This window comes from Ictalurus furcatus, chromosome 26, assembly GCF_023375685.1.
Source record: "Ictalurus furcatus strain D&B chromosome 26, Billie_1.0, whole genome shotgun sequence".
Lineage (NCBI taxonomy): Eukaryota > Metazoa > Chordata > Actinopteri > Siluriformes > Ictaluridae > Ictalurus > Ictalurus furcatus.
The window spans coordinates 2,987,788-3,008,536 of NC_071280.1; the positions used below are offsets into that span (position 1 = coordinate 2,987,788).

Below are 20,749 nucleotides of genomic sequence, written 5' to 3' on the forward strand. Positions count from 1 at the left end.
TAAATAAGGACTGTAGTAAACATGAGAGAAAGAACGAACGAAAGAAAGAAGGAGAATGGGGTTAAAGAAAGAAAGAGAGGTTTTAAGAAGGAAAGAAAGAGAAGAAGTAAATAAGGACTGTAGTAAATATGAGAGAAAGAAAGAACGAAAGAAAGGAGAATGGGGTTAAAGAAAGAAAGAGAAAGAAAGAATGAAAGATTTTAGGAATGAGAGAAAGGGGTTGAATTAAATTTTAAGAAAGAAAGAGAATGGGGCTAAAGAAAGAATGAAGATTTTAGGAATGAGAGGAAGATTTAAAGAAAGAAATGGGTGGTATTGAATGAATTAATGTTTTTTTTTTTAAATGGATGGTCTTAATTAAAAAAGAAAGAGAAACAAAGATTAAAGAAAGATTTTAAGAAAGAATGAACATAGGGAAGAAAGGGAGAGAGAAAGAATCAAATAAGGATTGAATAGCAACTAAGAAAGGATGAATATAAAAAGAAATAAAGAAATATGGAAAAGAATTGAGGCTAAGGAAAAGAAAGAAGGTTGGCATTAAGAAAGAAAGAAAGAGTTTAAATAAGGACGAAAGAAAAGAAGAAGTGTGGTGAAATAAAAGAAAGAAAAAATATAAGAGAGAATGTAAGAAGAGCCAGAGGGGTGTGGCGTTCTCCACGGAGTCAGAGGGAGTGACGTCCTCCACAAACCCAGAGGGGGACGCGATGTTGTACACGAAGCAAGAAGGGAGCGCGATGCAGACCGCAAAGCAAGGGGGAGGAGCGGCATCCTGAGTAGAGCTGAATGACATCCTCAAAGGTGCGAGGAGGCGGAGTGATGTCCGAGGCAGAGCAGGGAGATGGAGTGACTCCCAAGGCGAAGCTGCAATCTGTAGTGGCATCTTCTGCGGGGCAGAGGGGCAGGGGAACACCCCCAGTGAAGCAAGGAGGCAGAGTGACATCCAAAGTGGAGCAAGGAGGCAGAGTGACAGCCGAAGTGAAGCCAGGTGGCGTACTGGTGTCCGAGGCAGAGCAGGGAGACGGGCTGATGCCTATGTCGAGGCTGTGGCATCTTCTGCGGGACAGAGGGGCAAAAGAATTCCCCTAACAAAGCAAGGAGGAAGAGTGACTCCCTCAGCGGAGCAACGAAACAGAGCAACGTCCTCAGTGGGGCAGGGAGACCTGGAGCCCCCCTCCAAAAAGAATTCTCAGAAGAGGTGCATGACATCGGGCCTAGCCATAAGGTGGTCTAGAAGGGCCCCAATCTGTTCTGTTTATGCTGGAGTTGCTCACTCTGGGCCCTCACGCACTGAAACATATCTGCTGCATCCATTTTAGGTCAACCTTTCTGTCACGCAAAACCCGGCTTAAGACTTTATAACCAGCTAACTACAAATCTAGCTCCAGTTTGAATCCATAATAAAGATTTATGACTAGGTTTGTTGTAACCTAATACTAAATCTACGGTTCTTTATCTTTGTCCCACTAGTTCCAGTACGCGTGACCATCACGGAGACAGGAAACCAGCCCAACTCGCACCCCATCCAGTGGAACCCACCAGCATCAGCCCACATTACTCAGTACATCCTCAAGTGGAAAGTGGTAGGTTCACACTAACGTGGTTTAGTTTGATTGACATGCCATGTAACAACCCCATGTAACCAGGTCTCTAAATCCACAGAAAGTGCGGTATTTGTAGTTACACAGTTTTATTATGGGATCCCTCAGGGTTCGGCATTTGGACCGGCATTTTTAAAAATATATATATATTTATATATTTTCCATGTAGAATATACATACTGAAGCCTGATTTTTAAATCTGTACTATTGCTCAAATTGGACAGGGAAAATTTCGCTTCTGTACACAAACATGTGAAAGAGATATTTGCATAGAGGTACAGGAGTACAGGACGTTACGTGTTATCATGCGCAAACAAGCACACAGTCCTTGAACTTCACACACATGAGTTAGGAGAATTAAAGGCAGTTTGGATGTAAAGAGGACTTGGAGTGTTTTGTAAAAGTTTAGGAGAGGTGCATTATTTCAGCCAGTGTTTGAAGTTTTTGTTGGACAAAACGCTTTTTCCTCTTTTAAATTCGAGTTAGCTTCATCAGCTATTTGTAAGAGATTAAAAAGAAATGAGAAATGAAAGATGAAAAAAGAAGAAAAGAAAGGATTTGAGTTTAAAGAAAATGAAATGAAAGAAATAAAGGTAGGATGGGGTTAAGAAAGGAAGAAAGACATGAAGCAGAAAGAAAGGAATTGGGATAAATACATGAAAGAAAGAAAGAAGAGAAAGGTAGGATGGGGTTAAGAAAGAAAGACAGGAATTGGAATAAATGAGAGAAAGAAAGAAAGAAAAAGTTGGGGTGAAAGAAAGAAAGACAGGATTGGGTTAAGAAAGAAGGGAATTGGAATAAAGAACGAAAGTGGAAAAAGTAAGCAGGAATAGAAGGAATGGAAGAAGAAAAGTAAGGGATTCAACAGAGGGAAGAGTGTAAAAGTGAAAGAGAGAGAAGATTGAGTTCCCAATGCACTTGTGCTGTTGTTGTGAACAGAAGAACACGCGGACTCCGTGGAGAGAGGTCATCATCCCCAGCCACATCAACTCCTACACCATCTCCGGCCTGAAACCGGGCCTCACCTACGAGGGTCAGCTGATCAGCATCCTAAACTACGGTCACAGAGAGGTGACTCGCTTCGACTTCACCACTTCCTCCGGTTCGCGTAAGTCACGCCCCTTTCCTGTCCTCCTCACAGCACTTTGCCATGTTTCCTACACTAGCACTGTAGGAAACAACTTAACATTCAAACTAGCACTGTAGCAAACAAGCTAACACTCAAACTAGCACTGTAGCAAACAAGCTAACACTCAAACTAGCACTGTAGCAAACAAGCTAACACTCAAATTACCACTGTAGCAAACAAGCTAACCCTCAAACTAGCACTGTAGCAAACAAGCTAAACCTCAAACTAGCACTGTAGCAAACAAGCTAACCCTCAAACTAGCACTGTAGCAAACAAGCTAACGCTCAAACTAGCATTATAGCAAACAAGCTAACACTCAAACTAGCATTGTAGCAAACAAGCTAGTGCTCAAACTAGCATTATAGCAAACAAGCTAACACTCAAACTATCACTGTAGCAAACAAGCTAACGCTCAAACTAGCACTGTAGCAAACAAGCTAACGCTCAAACTAGCATTATAGCAAACAAGCTAATGCTCAAACTAGTACCTTAGCAAACAAGCTAATGCTCAAACTAGCACTGTAGCAAACAAGCTAACGCTCAAACTAGTACCTTAGCAATCAAGCTAACGCTCAAACTAGCACTGTAGCAAACAAGCTAACACTCAAACTAGCATTATAGAAAACAAGCTAACGCTCAAACTAGTACCTTAGCAAACAAGCTAACGCTCAAACTAGCACTGTAGCAAACAAGCTAACACTCAAACTAGCATTATAGGAAATAAGCTAATCCCAGAAGTACTATTATAGTCAACTAGCCATTCCAGTAAACTTGTTAACATGTGACGGCATGTTTAAGCCTTTTGCATTTTTCATTTCCAGTGGTTCCTACAGAAGGTGTGACGACTCAGCCCACTCGAGTGTTGGACACGTCTGAATCCATCACCGAGATCACGTCCAGCAGTTTCGTTGTTTCCTGGACGTCGGCGTCTGAGACCATCTCCGGGTTCAGAGTGCAGTACGAACTCTCTGAGGAGGGAGCTGAGCCCACGGTGATCGGTAATGATAACGCTTCATAGCATTATAGTAAACAGGCTAACACACAAACTAGCGTTATAGTAAACAGGCTAACACACAAACTAGCGTTATAGTAAACAGGCTAACACACAAACTAGCGTTATAATAAACAGGATAACACACAAGCTAGCGTTATAGGAAACAGGATAACACACAAGCTAGCGTTATAGTAAACAGGCTAACACACAAACTAGTGTTATAGTATCAAAAACAAAAAAATGCTACTCTGACAGCAGTTTATCGGCTTGTATTTTTCACCGGGTTTTGATGGTTTTTTCAGATCTCCCACGCACGAGCACATCGGTGAACATCGACAGACTCCTGCCAGGCCGAACGTATCACGTCCAGGTTTACGAAGTCGAGCCGGAAGGAGACACAAACCTCATCCTGACCACCACTCAGACCACTGGTACGGCTCAGTTATTTAGCTGTCGTTTAGACCTCCTTCCACTAGGGGGAGGTTTCAGTTTTAGATGCCAAAGCTAGCTACTAGCTAGAGCGTTACTATGCTACTTCGAATGTCCAAACCAATCAGTTTTGTTTGTGCTAGCTGTCAGTTAGGCAGCTGAACTGAAACCGGCGAACTGTCATGTTTGAAAGGAAGATAGTCAGTTAGCTTTCTGATGTAACGTTTTGGAATCGAGTTAGCGGTCGGTTAGCTCGTGAATTACAGTAGCTATGTGCGCTATGTCTGAGGAGAGCAGCTAACGTGAGAGAGGCTAACGTGTACTGTGTGGAATCGTGTTTGTGATTGTCAGCTCCCGATACGCCGAGCGATCACCGAGTTACGGAGGTTAGAGAAACGTCCATCGTGATCTCCTGGACCAAACCACATGCGCCGATCACCGGTACGTTCTGCGCTCACTTATTACAGAAGGGTTCTGTTTATCCGTAATTGTAGACTGGAATTTTATTGTGTGTGTGTGTGTGTGTAGGTTACCGTGTGGTGTACACCCCGTCCATTGAAGGCAGCAGCACTGAGCTGAACCTGCCTGAGACGGTGACCTCGGTGACCTTGGTTGACCTCCAGCCCGGACAGTCGTATAACGTCAGTATCTTCGCTGTGGAGGGAAACCTGGAGAGTGAAGCAGTGGTGCTGCAGGTCCATACGGCCGGAGAGTCACAGCCCGGTGAGAGAGAGACACACACATACACACACGCACACATACACATTCACACACACACACATACACATACACACGCACACACACATACACATACACACACCCACACATACACACACCCACACATACATATACACACACACACACACACACACACACACACATATACACCTACATACACACACACAGACATACAAACACATATACACTAAAGATGCACCGATACTAAATTTCTCAGCCGATACCGATAACCGATTATTCAGAGTGATATCGGCCGATACAGATAACCGATAGTTATGCCTTTTATATCTTATTTTAAATTAATAATAATTTATTCCACAATTCTGAAAGAAATGCATATAAAAACTTTATTCTCTCCATTTCAACAAGTTTTTTCACAGTAACTGGTCTCTTAAACAGAAAACATATACTCTAATTACCATTAACACATTAAATAAATTCTGAAGATTAAAGTGGGGAGGTATACACACATACACACTTCCTTTTCTTTCATCTGTATTCTTTCTTCATTTTGTCACTCGTTAACACTTTCTTTCTTTCTTTCTTCTTATATCCCTTTTTTCTTTTGTAATCTTTCTTAGAAGTTTTCATTCGTTTTATTTCTTTCTTTAATTGTTTCCCTCAATTTTTCTTTTTTCTTTCTTTCTTTCTGTTATTCATTGACTTTCTTATTTCTTTCATTTTTTTACTCTCCCCCTTTCTTTTTTATTACCATCTATTTTTCTTTTTTCTTTTGTTTTTACTCTCTTCTTTCTTTTGTTCCCTCTAATTTTTCCTTTTTCTTTCATTTTTACTCTCCCTTCTTTCTTTCTTTTTTATCCTCTATTTTTCTTTCTTTCTTTGGTTCTTTCTTTTTTTTATTAATTTACTTTCTTTTTCTTTTGTTTTTGCTCTCTCCTTTCTTTCTTTCCCTCTGATTTATTTGTCTTTCTTTTTTCTTTCATTTTGCTCCCCTCCCTTTTTTCTTTTGTATTCTTTCTTAATTTTTTTCATTCATTTTCTTTTTTTTTACTTTCTTCCTTGTTTTCCTCAATTTTCCTTTAACTTTCCTTCTTATTTCTGTCATTTTTTACTTTCTCCCTTTCTTTCCCTCTAATTTTTCCTTCCTCTTTCATTTTTATTCTCCCTTCTTTTCCTTCTTTGTTTCTTTCTTTTTCATTCATTTACTTTCTTTATTTCTTTCGTTCCCTCTAATTTTTCTTTTTTCTTACCTTTTTACTCTCCCTTCTTTCTATATTTCATTTTACTCCCCTCCCTTTTTTTTCCTTTCGAATCCTTTCTTCAGTTTTTCATTCATTAACTGTCTTTCTTTCTTTTTGTTCCTTTCCTGCACTCCTTTCTGGACTGTAACACAGTTCTGCGCATGGGTTCATGCTTTAATTTTTAATATTTTTGAGGTAATTCATACAAATAGGAAATAAAATAAATTGACTTTTGCAGCTTTAAAACTGGTTTCCTTCTTAAAAGCGGCGTTGTGCACCAGGACTCTGTTCCCGTGCTGTATTAAATAACAACAAGGCCAAATCCCAAAATCCTAAAATCCTAAATCCTATCCCAGGAGCAACAGTTAAACATTTTTACACATTGGAAAGCATGATGTAAGCTCGGCATGTGCCGATTTAAATGCTTACCGCAGTAACTACTAATTTCCTATAAGGCGTAACAGCTTTTTTCCCAGCATGCACTGGGCTCACACATACTCCTCTCTTACATGCCGGTGTGCGCCAGGTTTCCATGTGATTCACAGTGTCCTGAAAAAGGAGTGCATTATAGGGCCACAACAGGACGTGTGTGTATGTGTGTGTGTGTGTGTGTGTGTGTGTGTGTGTGAAATTATCAAGAAAAGGAACCAGAAAAAAAAGAACAACACACACACACACACACACACACACACACACACACACTTGCAGAGGAAACTCCAGAAAGGAAAGCAGCCTCCTTGATTTTTTTCTCCATCACTCGTTCTTCATCTCTTTTGTTCTGTTTTGTTTTTGATGGATCTGAGAGACTCTGTTCACATGAACCTTCTACAGCAGTGATGACGCGCTTCTCTGGAGGAAACGCGTTCATGTTGAGGAAAGCTACGTTGATGAACAGGGTGTTATTTGGACAGCATACACTAGGGGGCGCTGATTAGTCTTTTTGTGAGATTCAAACTTCTTATTAGATCAGCTGAGTGAGTGCGTGATGGTGTGCTATAAAGAAAAAGTATTTATTTATTTCTTTCATATTTTCTTCCATTCATTTCATTTCTTTCTTTTGTTTTTACTCTCCCTGTCATTTCTTTCTGTCTTTTGTTTGTTTGTTTGTTTATTCATTTTGTTTCTTCTGTATTTCTTTTTCTTTTTTACCCTGATCTCTTTTGGGGTTTTATATATTTTTAATTTATATATCTTTCTTTCTTTCTTTCTTTATTTCTTTTTTTTGCTTCATCTTCGTTTTAACTTTCTTTCTTTTCTCTTTTTTCTCATTTTCTTTCTTTTTTCTTTCATTTTTGCTCTCCATCATTTTCTTTCTTTTTTCTTTCTTTCTTTTCCATTCTCTTTCTTTCTTTCTTTCTTTTTTCATTAATTTTCTTTCTTTCTTTTTCTATTCATATATAAACAATAAAGCATGACCTGTAACACGCTGAATACCAGCATCACGTTGGGATTGCCCTTTAACGTTGATGTTCATCTGAATAATTTCATGTGACTTCATATGACTCCGCCCTCAGAGGAAGTCCAGGCACCGACCGAGCTGCAGTTCTACGAGGTCACTGACGTGAAGATCACTATCACCTGGACCGGACCGCCCAGCGAGGTGTCGGGCTACCGCGTGACCTACGAACCCGTGAGTTCGGACGGCCACTCGACACAGAGGCCGCTAGCGCTCCCCACCACGCCCAACGCCTACGCTGAGATCACACACCTGCAGCCCGGCACCTTGTACCGTTTCTACGTGTACGCCGTCTACGGTGGAGCTGAGAGCCAGCCGCTGGTGGGCGAGAAGTCTACCCGTGAGTCTGCACATGTTCTCGTATGGTACTTATTCGTTATTTAGACAGTCCCGTTGTTAACCTTTGACCTCTTGTTCCTTCAGGACCTGACGCTCCTACGGACCTGCGCTTCCCAGACGTGACAGAAGACACTGTTCTGGTGGTGTGGTCCGCCCCGCAGGCCCGTGTCACCGGTTACCGCCTCTACATAACCACAGAGGACTCCACCTCTCCGACGCTGCTCAGAATCCGACCCGAAGAGACCCAGTACACCGTCCCGAACCTGCAGCCTGACACGACGTACACCGTCACACTGCACTCAGAGCACGGCAGCACACTGAGCGAGGGCGTCTCCGGAACCGTCACTACCAGTGAGTTCTCAATGAACATCCAGGGGAGGCTATGCTAGCTACCAGAGAGTCTTCCGTTTCCAAACACCTTGAGAAAAGAACATTGTTACTTTCTTTTAGCCATGAGCAGTCTCTGTGGAATTAGCATGTAAACGTTTGTGTTGCGAGTCAGTTCGTGTCATGTCTTGTGGTTTGTTTTTTTCCCATTGCTCAGCTGTGCCAATTGGTAACGCTCCCCGTTTCTCCACGGACGTCACCGACAGCTCCATCATTATCTCCTGGACTCCTGTTCCTCGCTTCAGCTACAGGGTAAATACACAACATCACGTTCGAATTTTAGTTGCAGAGTCGTTTTTTTTTTTTTTATAAAGAATTAACCAACACATCTGAGGAAAACGTTGATCTTCTCTACACATTTGTCACATGGTCTTTGCCTGTATACAAGGTCTTACCTAGCTAAATGATTAGTGTTGTTCATTAGCTAGCATATATGCATTGTTATGTGCTGTTTCCCAGTTGCCGAGCAACAGTGTTGACACAACTCGAACCATGTTTTGATTTGTTTAAATCAGATGTCGGTGAAGCCCAGTCAGGGCGGCGAGGCTCCCAGGGTCGTGACCTCCGACTCGGGAAGCATCTACATCTCAGGCCTGACCCCCGGCGTGGAGTACACCTACAGCCTGCAGCCCATCATCAACGGCCGCAAGCAGGGCAACGCTATCACGCGCAACGTCGTGACACGTAAGAAACCCAGATGAGAAGAGCGTGTAGGACAAGCGCAGGTGCGTATGGTTCGAATGTTAACGCGTGTCTTGTGTCCTTGTTTGTTCTGTAGCGTTATCTCCACCGAGCGATCTGAATCTGGTCTCCAACCCCAACACGGGCGACCTCAGCGTACGCTGGCGTGAGAGCACGACGCCCGGTAAATACACACCTGTGTGTCTGCTGTTACTGTGGATGTTTAATCTTTTTTTTGTTACGTTTAGAAATGCAGTCAGAACTTTTTTGTTTGTTTGTTTTTATTTTTAGAATTTGTCATAGAAGCACAGTAAACTTTTTTAAATTTCTTTTTTTATTTTTAAAAATATTTCATAGTAACGTTTTGGCTTAAAAACATGATCCGATTAATTTTTTCATTTCTATTTTTCGGGCAATTTGTATTATTATTATTATTATTATTATCCCTTAAAAACAGTTTTTGGCAGAATTTTTCCCCCCTTTTACATTTTTTATTCATTTTTTTTCATGTTCAATTTTCCATTTTTTCCCCCTCTGTCTCTTGCTATTCTCATTCGCATTTAAAAAAGAAATATTTAGTTCACGCTTTATTTTTATCTTATATTTTTATTTATATCTTATATTTCTTACTCGTTTTTATCCCCACCCCCTCCCCATCCTCAGACATCACGGGTTACCGGGTGACGTGTACGCCCACCTCGGGGCAGCGTGCAAATTCCCTGGAGGAGTTTGTTCGAGGCCAGCAGACCTCGTGCACGCTGGAGAACCTAAGCCCTGGTGTTGAGTACAATGTCAGCGTCTACACCGTTAAAAACCACATCGAGAGCGAACCCATCTCCTCAGTTATCACGCAAGGTAGTCACCGATCGTCGTCATGCGGAGGCTCTGGTTATGCTAGCGTTATTCCTTACAGGAAATCGTAACATAACAGTGTTGCAGAAGCACAATGTTAACTACGTTTGTATTGCTAATAATTGCGGTGAATAGATTTTACTTACAATTAGCTAGAATTTTTGTTTATAATATAAATTTCCATCAGGGGGGTTAATTCCACATTTCTTAACCATGTTTCCAAAGCGTGAAAAAAAACAAAAACAAGATGGCGGAATGTGGTCTTCTCTCTGAGACTGAACGATGGTGCTAAAATATCCGGTCTATTATTGCGAGAACTTGACAGACGTCTTTCTCTAAACCTTAACGTTTCTATCTTTACTTATTATTATTATTATTATTATTATTATTACTGTAGCTATTGATTAGCTGTCAATCACTTCTGTATGAAGTCTGTAATTCTGGCTGCCTCTATATCTTAATTCATTTTCTGCACTAAATATGATCTTAATTAATTGCATAACATTTAATTGCCGGTCATCATTCTTGTAATTGTTCACACCGTGTGTATGTCGTATCTGTAGTTATTTACAATGTAAGCACTGTTTGTTTGTTGAATTCAGTTCAAATCTCACGCATGCAGTTTTAATTTCCTCTTTCAATCAAATCTCTAATCAGCGCATGATCATGATCTGTTCTCTCCTCTGCTCACGTTTCTGAACGAACTCGGTCCAGACGTGCCGAAGGTGAGCGACCTCGGCTACGTCAACGTCACCGACACCACCATCGGGATTCAGTGGACGCTTCTAAACCACGCCGCCGTTACGGGGTACCGCGTCACGGTACTGGCCGCCGGGGAGAGTTTGCCCATCCTGGAGGATTCGCTGGATTCGGGCACCGGTTTTTATACGGTTCGGGGGCTGGAGCCCGGGGTCGACTACCACATCAGCGTCATCACGCTCACGGAGGAGAGCGAGAGCGAGCCAACAACAATCACGCAGCAAACGCAAGCTGGTGAATTTTATTTAACGTGCTAAGCGGCGGTACAGCGGGGAAACCGGGTCGTTTGGTTAAAAAAAACAACTTTTAAAAAACGCAAACTCGGTGTTGGAATTTGATTTAAATCAGTGGTTTAGCTATTTAAAACAAAAAGAAATGATCAGAAGTCTATTTTACATACAATATAAAATGTTTTACAAACATAATTTTGTTTAAAATGCAAACTTTCATTAAAACACAAATGACTTGGGAATACAAATAATTCAAATTGGAATTCAAACAAATATGAAAATGTTAAGGATTTGAAATAGAAAACAATGTTTGGAATTTCATTGAAAATTTCAAATTTGGTCTTAATTACACAATGAAATATTCGGGTTTTAAATCGAATAAATTTAAAAAAACAACTCCATCAATACAATCAAAGAGTTAAAATTTGGTTTAAATGTAAAGATTTCGATTTTTAATTTAATTTGAGGCAAGTATTAGTTTAATTCTTTTTTTTAAAAATTTATTTATTTATTTATTTATTTATTTATTTATTTAAGTTTGCTTTCACATTGAACCCAAAATGTTTTCATATTGACATCAAACACAATCAGCGATATACATTTTAAATGTTTGGAAACGCAGACAAAAGGTTTTTGACGCTGACAAAACTGGAGTAAATAGCAAACCAGGAGGTTCACTGCGATGTCAAATGTGTTTGGTTTCAACAAAAGGTAAAAATGTTTCAAATCCAGATTAAAGAGTATAGATTAATATTAGATGTAAAATGCAGGGTTTTGATCGAAATTTTTGGGATGACCTTGGACTAAAGGAAACGAGGGTTCGGTTTTAGTTTAAGTTTTTATATAAATAGATACGTAATAAAGACAAGAAAGAAACGCTGGAACTTGATTACGCATGCAATCGAATGGTGTTTTGAAACATTTGAGTTTCTACTTAGCTAAAAAAAAAAGTTAATAAGTTAAAATTTATATGAACACGTTATGTATTTACTTCCCTATTACAGTAAGTAAAAGAAATGAACGTGTACACGTAAAAGTGATGTACATGGTAATTAATACACAGTTAACTAGTACACATCAGAACGTAATTACTACGTGGCTAGTTTTACATTTTATTTATCATTTATTTTCAGTGTGCAGGTATTTCAATTTCCTGGTTTATTCCTGGAGATGAAATTCGCTGAAATAAGGTTGCACTCCTGAACACTCTTTCTCAGGTGTTCCGGCTCCCACCAACCTGAAATTCGGTGAGGTTGGTCCAGACTCGATGCGCCTCTCCTGGACCCGCCCCTCGGTCCGCCAGTCAGAGATCAGCCGCTTTGTGATTCGCTATCACCCGAGCAACGACGACGACAACATTCAAGAAGTAAACGTGGGCGGAGCAACCAGCACCTACCTCCTCCAACGTACGGCCATTTTCGTATTCTAGAACAACAGCTATTATAATAATAATAATAACATTACTAATATGTAAATAAAATGCATTTAAAAGTTAATATATGTGGGATTTTATTTAGCGTATGTCACGCTATATACACCGTATTGTGTTGGATGTCCATCACAGTGTTCCTTGTTTGTTTTGGTTTTTTTGCCCTTTCTCGCTTTGTGTAGACCTGCTTCCCGTCACTGAGTACGTGGTGAGCGTGTCGTGTGTGTATGGCCAGAGAGAGAGCACCCCGGTCACGGGCAGACAGACCACCAGTGAGTCTCGTTTCTATATCTCGAACTGATTTTTTTTTTAGTCCTAATGGAGTTAACATATTGGAGTGCTGATCTTTATGCTTCACTCAGATCTCGACTCTCCCACCGGCCTGGTCTTCTCCGATGTGTTCACACACTCATTCACGGCAAACTGGCAGGCCCCGCGCGCCCCGATCACAGGCTACCGGCTGGCGTACGAGGCGACCAGCGGAGGGCGGCGTCAAGAGGAACGTCTGCCACCGAGCCGCACGCGTTACGCCCTGAACAACCTGCAGCCCAACACACTGTACACGCTGCGCATCTACGCCGTCAGCGGCCGCCAGGAGAGCCAACCTCTCACCGGCACGCAGGCTACCAGTGAGCACAACACACACACACTCATTTATTTATTTAATTTTATTTATTATTTTTATTTTATTTTATTTTATTATTGCCATATTATATTTTGGCCACTTGAATTGAGATATTATTTTTTTAGAACTTTTTAATGTTTTTATATAAATATAACATTTATAATGTTTCTAGTCTCGGATGCTCCCACTGACCTGGAGGTGACCTCATCCACCCCGAACAGCATCACCATCTCCTGGGACGCTCCTGCTATTCCAGTGCGCTACTACAGGATCAAACATGAACAGACCGGTGTGTGTGTGTGTGTGTGCGCGAAATAGGGATTTGAATTAATAAAAAAAAAAGTATGACATTTTGACGTTTGGATCCACAGGAGAGCACGGCTCTGGCCAGGAGTTCACCGTGCCGGGTACAGAGTCGACGGCCACTATCGGTGGCCTGCAGCCGGGCACCGATTACACCGTCACCATCTACGCAGTGACTGGCAGAGGAGACAGTCCAGCATCCAGCACACCGACCATCATCACACACCGCACCGGCAGCCACGGTGACTATTACTACAGAATAACGCGAACACCAAATGATACCCATCCGGGAACCGAGTAAACAGTGAATAATACAGTCTAATACAGAATAATACAGTTGAGGACAGTAAAGACAGAATAATACTAATACAGGAATAGAATATTAACACTGAATAAGGCAGCTCTAGAAACAGAGTTCAAACAGAACATTCAAAGATTCAGGAGCAATGTAAATGTCTAGAGAATAATACTGATCCAGGAACAGCGTTAATAAGAAATAATACAGATAATATAGTTAATACAGATTAAAACTGATCCAGGAACAGCGTTAATAAGGAATAATACAGATAATATAGTTAATACAGATTAAAACTGATCCAGGAACAGCGTTAATAAAGAATAATACTAATGCAGGAAAGCGTTGCTTCAGATGAAGTAAGTGAGCCTGGAACGACATTAATAAAGAATATTGGTCATTCAGGAACGTTAATACAGAATATAATACAAATCCGGGATAAAACAGAATTATTATTAAATAACATGGCTCCAGGAACAGAATAATGTTGAATAATACTGATCCAGAAACAGCTAATAAGCTAATAAGCTAAAAAGTTAATACAGCTTAATACTGATCCAAAAACGGAGATCAAACTGAGGAACAGAGTAAATACAGGATAAACAGTGGATACAGAGGTATTACTAAATAATCATGGGTTAATTCTGATCCAGAAATGGTGTTAATACAGAATAGTACTGGCTTAGCACGATGTTCTTAACTACAAGAGCCAGTTGCGATTTTGTCCACTTGTCTCTTTTCTCCCAGGCGTCCCATCTCCCTCAGATCTAGAAGTGACCGATATCCAGGACCAGGCCATCGTGGTGCGCTGGAGTCCTGCCAGAGGCCCAATCACCGGCTACAGGGTCACCGGGAGCCCCAGAAACGGAGTGGGACCCACTTTCTCCAAGGAGGTGGGACCAGGTGAGTCTCAGCGGATACAATACACACAAAAAATTACTAGTCTTCATGCTGAGTAACAGTCATCCAGGAAACTGAAAAGTACTTTCCTTCTCCACGTTGTCAGATCAGACAGAGTTGAGAATAACGGGTCTGGTGCCGACGGTGGAGTACGTAATCAGCGTGTATGCCATCAGCCGTGATGGAGAGAGCACACCGGTGGTGGAGAAAGCAACTACCATCAAGCGTGAGTAGACAAACCTGACCTTATTTGGACGAGAAGCGTCGTATTTGTGGGGTCAGATAAAGGAAGCCCGTAATTCTGGTCAATGGCCAATGGATTCAGAGTTTAAAAGAGAAGTATGGTGGACAGGGCTACGTTACTATAAATACGCTACATTAAATATGCCAAGTAAAAAAAAAAAGACAGATTAAAACTGATCCAGGAACAGCGTTAATAAGAAATAATACAGATAATATAGTTAATACAGATTAAAACTGATCCAGGAACAGTGTTAATAAGAAATAATACAGATAATATAGTTAATACAGATTAAAACTGATCCAGGAACAGCGTTAATAAGGAATAATACAGATAATATAGTTAATACAGATTAAAACTGATCCAGGAACAGCGTTAATAAAGAATAATACTAATGCAGGAAAGCGTTGCTTCAGATGAAGTAAGTGAGCCTGGAACGACATTAATAAAGAATATTGGTCATTCAGGAATGTTAATACAGAATATAATACAAATCCGGGATAAAACAGAATTATTATTAAATAACATGGCTCCAGGAACAGAATAATGTTGAATAATACTGATCCAGAAACAAAGTTAATACAGCTTAATACTGATCCAAAAACGGAGATCAAACTGAGGAACAGAGTAAATACAGGATAAACAGTGGATACAGAGGTATTACTAAATAATCATGGGTTAATTCTGATCCAGAAATGGTGTTAATACAGAATAGTACTGGCTTAGCACGACGTTCTAAGTGATTTTGTGATTTTGTCCTCTTGTCTCTTTTCTCCCAGGCGTCCCATCTCCCTCAGATCTAGACGTGACTGAAATCCAGGACCAGGCCATCGTGGTGCGCTGGAGTCCTGCCAGAGGCCCAATCACTGGCTACAGGGTCACTGGGAGCCCCAAAAATGGAGTGGGACCCACTTTCTCCAAGGAGGTGGGACCAGGTGAGTCTCAGCGGATACAACACACACAAAAAATTACTAGTCTTCATGCTGAGTAACAGTCATCCAGGAAACTGAAAAGTACTTTCCTTCTCCACGTTGTCAGATCAGACAGAGTTGAGAATAACGGGTCTGGTGCCGACGGTGGAGTACGTAATCAGCGTGTATGCCATCGGCCGTGATGGAAAGAGCACACCGGTGGTGGAGAGAGCAACTACCATCAAGCGTGAGTAGACAAACCTGACCTTATTTGGAAGAAGCGTCGTGTTTGTGGGGTCGGATAAAGGAAGCCCGTAATATTGGTCAACGGCCAATAGATTCAGAGTTTAAAAGAGAACCATGGTGGACAGGGCTACGTGACTATAAATACACTACATTAAATACGCCAAGTAAAAAAAATAAAAAACCCAGGTTTATCCCAGTTCAACACTTTTTCACCCTCTCTGATCTTTAGCAACGGACAGTCCCACAGATTTGACGTTCTCTGATGTGGACAGCTCCTCGGTGCGCGTGTCCTGGCGTCCCCCACAGGGTCGTGTCACCTCGTACCGCGTCTTCTACTCAAGCCCAGAGACCGGAGAACGCGAGTGGAGTCCAGCGCCGAGCAGGAATGACGACAACGTGCTTCTCCAACACCTGAGACCCGGAACCGAATACAGCGTCAGAGTGATCGCCACGACTGACCGGGGTGCCACCGCGGAGTTGGCGGGAACACACACCACCGGTGAGACACACCGTGTCAAAGAATATGCAAATTAGTCTCCTGGTAGTGTTGCACGGCAGGCATTTACATACTGGATCCTGATTGGCTTTTATATTTTATGACGCAGCAAACACTTACCTACAATAGTACCTCCAATAGTTTTTCTAGCAAATTATGATTCAAAACAGACATCATATAATAATTCACCAATGTGAAAAATAAAAAGTTATACACACCACTGTAAGTCTTCAACACTAGAGAAAAACAATCTGTCACTTAATAACCGTTTCTTTCTATATACTCCACCCCTCGCAGTTGTCCCCGCCCCCACCAACATCCAGTTTGGAGACGTGGGCCCCTCATCCTTTGTGGTGCTCTGGAGGGCACCAGGCATCAGGCTGAATGGATACCGTGTCCTCGTGAAGCCCAAAAACAACATCGCGCAACCGAAAGAGCTGAATGTAGCTCCCGATTCCATGCAGGTCACCGTCACTGGACTTCTGGTATGAAAAAAAATCAATAAATAATTTTTAAAAAGTGAAAGCTTTTACAATACCTGATCCAGTTGAACTCATTCGTTTGAACGCACAGACTGTTTCCAATCACGAAAGGTCGAAACTGTTTATATACGCAAGGTAGAACTGTTTACTGCTTTGTGTCTCCAGGTGTCCACGGTGTACGAGGTGTACGTGTACGCGTTGAAGGATTCGGTCAGCAGTCCACCGCTCGTTGGAGAGGTCACTACAGCCGGCGAAGGTGAAGAAGTTTATATAATAATGCTGTTCATGTCAATAACTATAATATTAGTAAACATTAATAAAATGGTAATCACCAGGGGCCAAGCACTGATTTTCAGATAGACCCCCTAATGATTTGCAGTGATTAGCTGATAAGTTCAAACATTTAACAAATGTGTTCGGTTGTTCGTTTAGAGTAGAAATAATTTGCTAATTTGATTGGCTGTTTGAAGCCAAGGTCATTTTCTGTTATTATTATTCGGTTTTTTGTTTTTTTTAGGATTTTTGGTGTAGAGAAAGCATACCAGATTGGGGAATTGTGACAGTTTTTTTTTTATTGTGTTGTAGCACCTCCTCGTGGACATAATTCACAAAATATATATTACTGACCTGTAGTAATGGAACATTTTGATAGGATCAAATCTCTGAGCGATTAATGATTTCAGTTTTTGGATTGAAATACTACACATCAGATTTCACACACAGAAACCTACATCACCGAAACACTGTGAGATGTGGACTTGAAGCATTTTACAGGGTTTGAAATGTTTGAAATGTTTTATAAGGTCTGATAAACAATATACCCGGTAATATCGGCTTCCTAACTAGCTAATACAACAGGCTTTAAGAAGGTGACAGAAGGGAAATGACTAGGGGAAGTGGACATGGGTAAACAGTGTGAAACATTTAACCTTAAGAGTCATTTAACCTGTCTCTGATTGGCTCGGCAGACATCAGCCCTCCACGGCGCCCTCGCATCAACGAAGTGAAGGACACGAGCATTACGCTCAACTGGCGCGCCAAGATCGAGCCGATAACAGGCTTCTTAATCGAGGCCACGCCTATATCAGGAAACTATCCAACCATCAGGAAGGAGATTCCAGGTGAACATCGCAGTGCCGTAATTACAGGTAAAGTTTTTTTTTCCTCATTTAAAGGGATAGTTTGCTTATGTTAATACTAAAGTAACTAAAAGTAAATAAGAACACACACACACACTGTGTTTCAGGTCTTCATCCTGGCACCGCTTACAAAATCAACATCTACACCTTGAACGGAGACAGACGCAGCGCACCCTTCACCCTCAGCACCAACACAAGTACCATACCACACACACACACACACACACACACACACAGCTTTCACATTTGATTCCTAATAAATACTCATTTGAAAAAAAATCTTAAAGCATAACTAGCTTCCTTATCAAAATTTCAAAACCAAAACATTATAAGCTTCAGTGCTAGAAATCTCATTTGGTTGTCCATGTTCTTGACTCAGCGTGTGTGTGTGTGTGTTTTCCCCAGTCGGTTCGTCCCTCCAGCCCCCCACTGACCTCAGGTTCCAGGCTCTATCTCCGACCTCCATCTCCTTTAACTGGCAGCCTCCCACCAGCCACATCACAGGATATTACATCACCTACGAGGAAGAAGGAAGCAGCCCACGTGAGCTCACGCCACGCCCACACGCCGGCACCAACTATGCCACCATCACAGGTACGTAAACTGGTTCTACATGGTTTTCCATTTCAATATATGAAACACCTAATACACGATATTATACCAATACTCTCTATATTCCCATACAGATGTGATATAGGGTGATGGAAGCAGATGTTTGGTGTAAAGTGTGTGTTGATGTTGTCTCGTGAGGATATTTAGTGCTCGGTGTCGATGTGATTGTAGGTCTGAAACCAGCTACTGTGTACATCATTAAGATCATCGCTCTGCAGAACACACTGAGAAGTCCACCACTGGTGGGCAAGGCCAGAACACGTAAGTACACACACACACACACACACACACACATTTGTAATAAAGGTGTACTCCTTTCCCTCTTTTTTGTTGCTCAGTGGTAAGAGCAGACAAAAAAAAGACGTTTTGAGCCGCTAGCACGATGACTGTTAGCCTCTGCATTACGGCCGGCTCTGTTATATTAAAGCTAGCAACAACGGCTACTGTAACGCTAACAGTTCTGTGTGTGCTACTACATGTGCGATGCTATTGATTTTTCTGCTTTAAATAAAATGTAATCTTACCTTTAAATGGAGGCAAACTGCGGTGAGCGACGCTTAAGATCCTAAAAGGAGAAACGCCTGGATCTCTGTTTCACAACTGAGAAAAATATTTTTTTTAATCTAATATATAAAATTATAACAGCCATTCACATTCTGATTTTGTCCCCATTGAAATTAATGTTCTGTAAGGTCTTAGCCACCGACTTCCTGTATGTAATTGTCATACATTGAAGATCATTTAAACTGCACTGGCCCCGCTCGCCTACACCCGAACAACCACTTTAAACACCATAGCAACCACCCTAGCAACCACCAGGAATAATTTGGTTCATATTACACTGTTTTTAACAATATATTTCCCATTATGTGGCATTTCCTGAACCATTCTTTTCTCCTCGGGTGGATCTCTGCTAACCGTTAGCCGCTGTTTTATCTCTTCATTCATCTTCCCGCTTTGCTACTAATGGCGGCTTTTCTGCTCTCAGAGGAATCGCTGCTGTTACCGCTGCCTATACCTCCGCGCCACAACACCCTCGGTCCGCTGGATGTGCCCGAGACCGACATCGTGGTGAACGTGGTGGGTCCGACTGTGCAGCCGAGACCAGGCGAGGGCGGCCAGGGCATGGAGTACACCGAATACAACAACCAACCCACTCTGCCTCACAGCGGGCACCGACCGAACCCCTACGTCCCCGGGACGGGCCAAACTCTCATCTACGTGCCCGCCCCGGGGCCGGACGGCTCGCGAGTGCCCAAGGTGGTGCAGCTGAGCGACCGAAACGCTCACGGTTTCACTTTTCCAGAAAATAAGACTGGGACGCCGCAGGAGGCTCAGACTCAGACAACCGTCAGCTGGCAACCTTTCAGGCAGAGCAAAGCCTACCTTGTGACCTGTCATCCAGTCACACAACGCAACGAGAAGATGTTCCAGGTGAGCAAGCCGATAAGAACACACTGTATCTGGACTTTTGGTTGTTTATGAGAAATACAGTTGGATGAAATGTGAGGTGCTGTTATAGAACCTCATTAGCTTTTGGGTGGTACTTCATGATGCATGCGATGGGTGAGTTTTTGGTTAAAAAAAAAAGCTACACATTATTATGAACTGTTTGTTGAACTTGCGGTTTGGTCGCAGTTGCAACTTCCCAGCACGTCCACCAGTGCCACGCTGATCGGCCTCACATCTGGTGCTTCGTACCGCGTCCTCGTAGAGGCTCTGAAGGACGCGCTCAAGTACAAAATCCTCGACGAGGTCATCACTGCCGGTAACACAGGTACAAGCTAAAACATGTCCGTTAGTAAATAGCTCGGTGTTTAAAATCCTTATCATTTTTTAGTCATTAAAATTCTTCAAATCACATTTTTCAATGTAAAAATCTCATCAGATTGTATTTCACACGTGAAATTTCTCCGTCAGATCCAGCAGGAGTTCCAGCCAGTGACGATTCATGCTACGACACCTTAACCGCTACTCATCACAACATAGGGGACGAGTGGGAGCGCATGTCCGAGACCGGCTTCAAGCTGTGGTGCAGGTGCCTAGGCCTGGGCAGCGGCCATTTCCGATGCGACTCCTCCAGTATGTACACGAATTAACTTCAAACTGAGATGAAATTACGCTACAAACAAATTCTAAATAGAAGTTCTAGATAGAGATCATCAAACATGATTGGCTCTTATATCTTACGATGCAGTAACATAATGTAAATAAAATGTGTTTTTATTAAAATGACCATAAAACCATTCCAGAAACATTAAAGATGTCCTACTGCA

The 20,749-nt window shown here is 41.8% G+C and overlaps 1 protein-coding gene across 5 annotated transcripts in view; it reads left to right on the forward strand.

Annotated features, from left to right (window-relative positions):
* The window catches only part of fn1b (fibronectin 1b), a 35,848-nt gene that overhangs the window by 13,227 nt on the left and 1,872 nt on the right, over positions 1-20,749 (forward strand). For 2 of the 5 annotated variants that reach the window (XM_053615133.1, XM_053615134.1), the window contains exons 13-44: positions 1,468-1,580; positions 2,538-2,706; positions 3,549-3,725; positions 4,024-4,152; positions 4,502-4,591; positions 4,679-4,873; positions 7,605-7,886; positions 7,970-8,236; positions 8,430-8,524; positions 8,788-8,956; positions 9,051-9,137; positions 9,617-9,808; positions 10,520-10,798; positions 12,012-12,200; positions 12,406-12,495; positions 12,586-12,852; positions 13,021-13,137; positions 13,220-13,393; positions 14,194-14,349; positions 14,453-14,572; positions 15,367-15,522; positions 15,626-15,745; positions 15,974-16,243; positions 16,538-16,725; positions 16,888-16,978; positions 17,691-17,870; positions 17,969-18,058; positions 18,267-18,455; positions 18,645-18,734; positions 19,462-19,907; positions 20,112-20,250; positions 20,394-20,555. In XM_053615133.1, coding sequence (XP_053471108.1) covers positions 1,468-1,580; positions 2,538-2,706; positions 3,549-3,725; positions 4,024-4,152; positions 4,502-4,591; positions 4,679-4,873; positions 7,605-7,886; positions 7,970-8,236; positions 8,430-8,524; positions 8,788-8,956; positions 9,051-9,137; positions 9,617-9,808; positions 10,520-10,798; positions 12,012-12,200; positions 12,406-12,495; positions 12,586-12,852; positions 13,021-13,137; positions 13,220-13,393; positions 14,194-14,349; positions 14,453-14,572; positions 15,367-15,522; positions 15,626-15,745; positions 15,974-16,243; positions 16,538-16,725; positions 16,888-16,978; positions 17,691-17,870; positions 17,969-18,058; positions 18,267-18,455; positions 18,645-18,734; positions 19,462-19,907; positions 20,112-20,250; positions 20,394-20,555 — 5,478 coding nt within the window. The remainder of the gene's footprint in view (positions 1-1,467; positions 1,581-2,537; positions 2,707-3,548; positions 3,726-4,023; positions 4,153-4,501; positions 4,592-4,678; positions 4,874-7,604; positions 7,887-7,969; positions 8,237-8,429; positions 8,525-8,787; positions 8,957-9,050; positions 9,138-9,616; positions 9,809-10,519; positions 10,799-12,011; positions 12,201-12,405; positions 12,496-12,585; positions 12,853-13,020; positions 13,138-13,219; positions 13,394-14,193; positions 14,350-14,452; positions 14,573-15,366; positions 15,523-15,625; positions 15,746-15,973; positions 16,244-16,537; positions 16,726-16,887; positions 16,979-17,690; positions 17,871-17,968; positions 18,059-18,266; positions 18,456-18,644; positions 18,735-19,461; positions 19,908-20,111; positions 20,251-20,393; positions 20,556-20,749) is intronic. The other 3 variants (XM_053615135.1, XM_053615136.1, XM_053615137.1) reach the window with 2 other exon arrangements.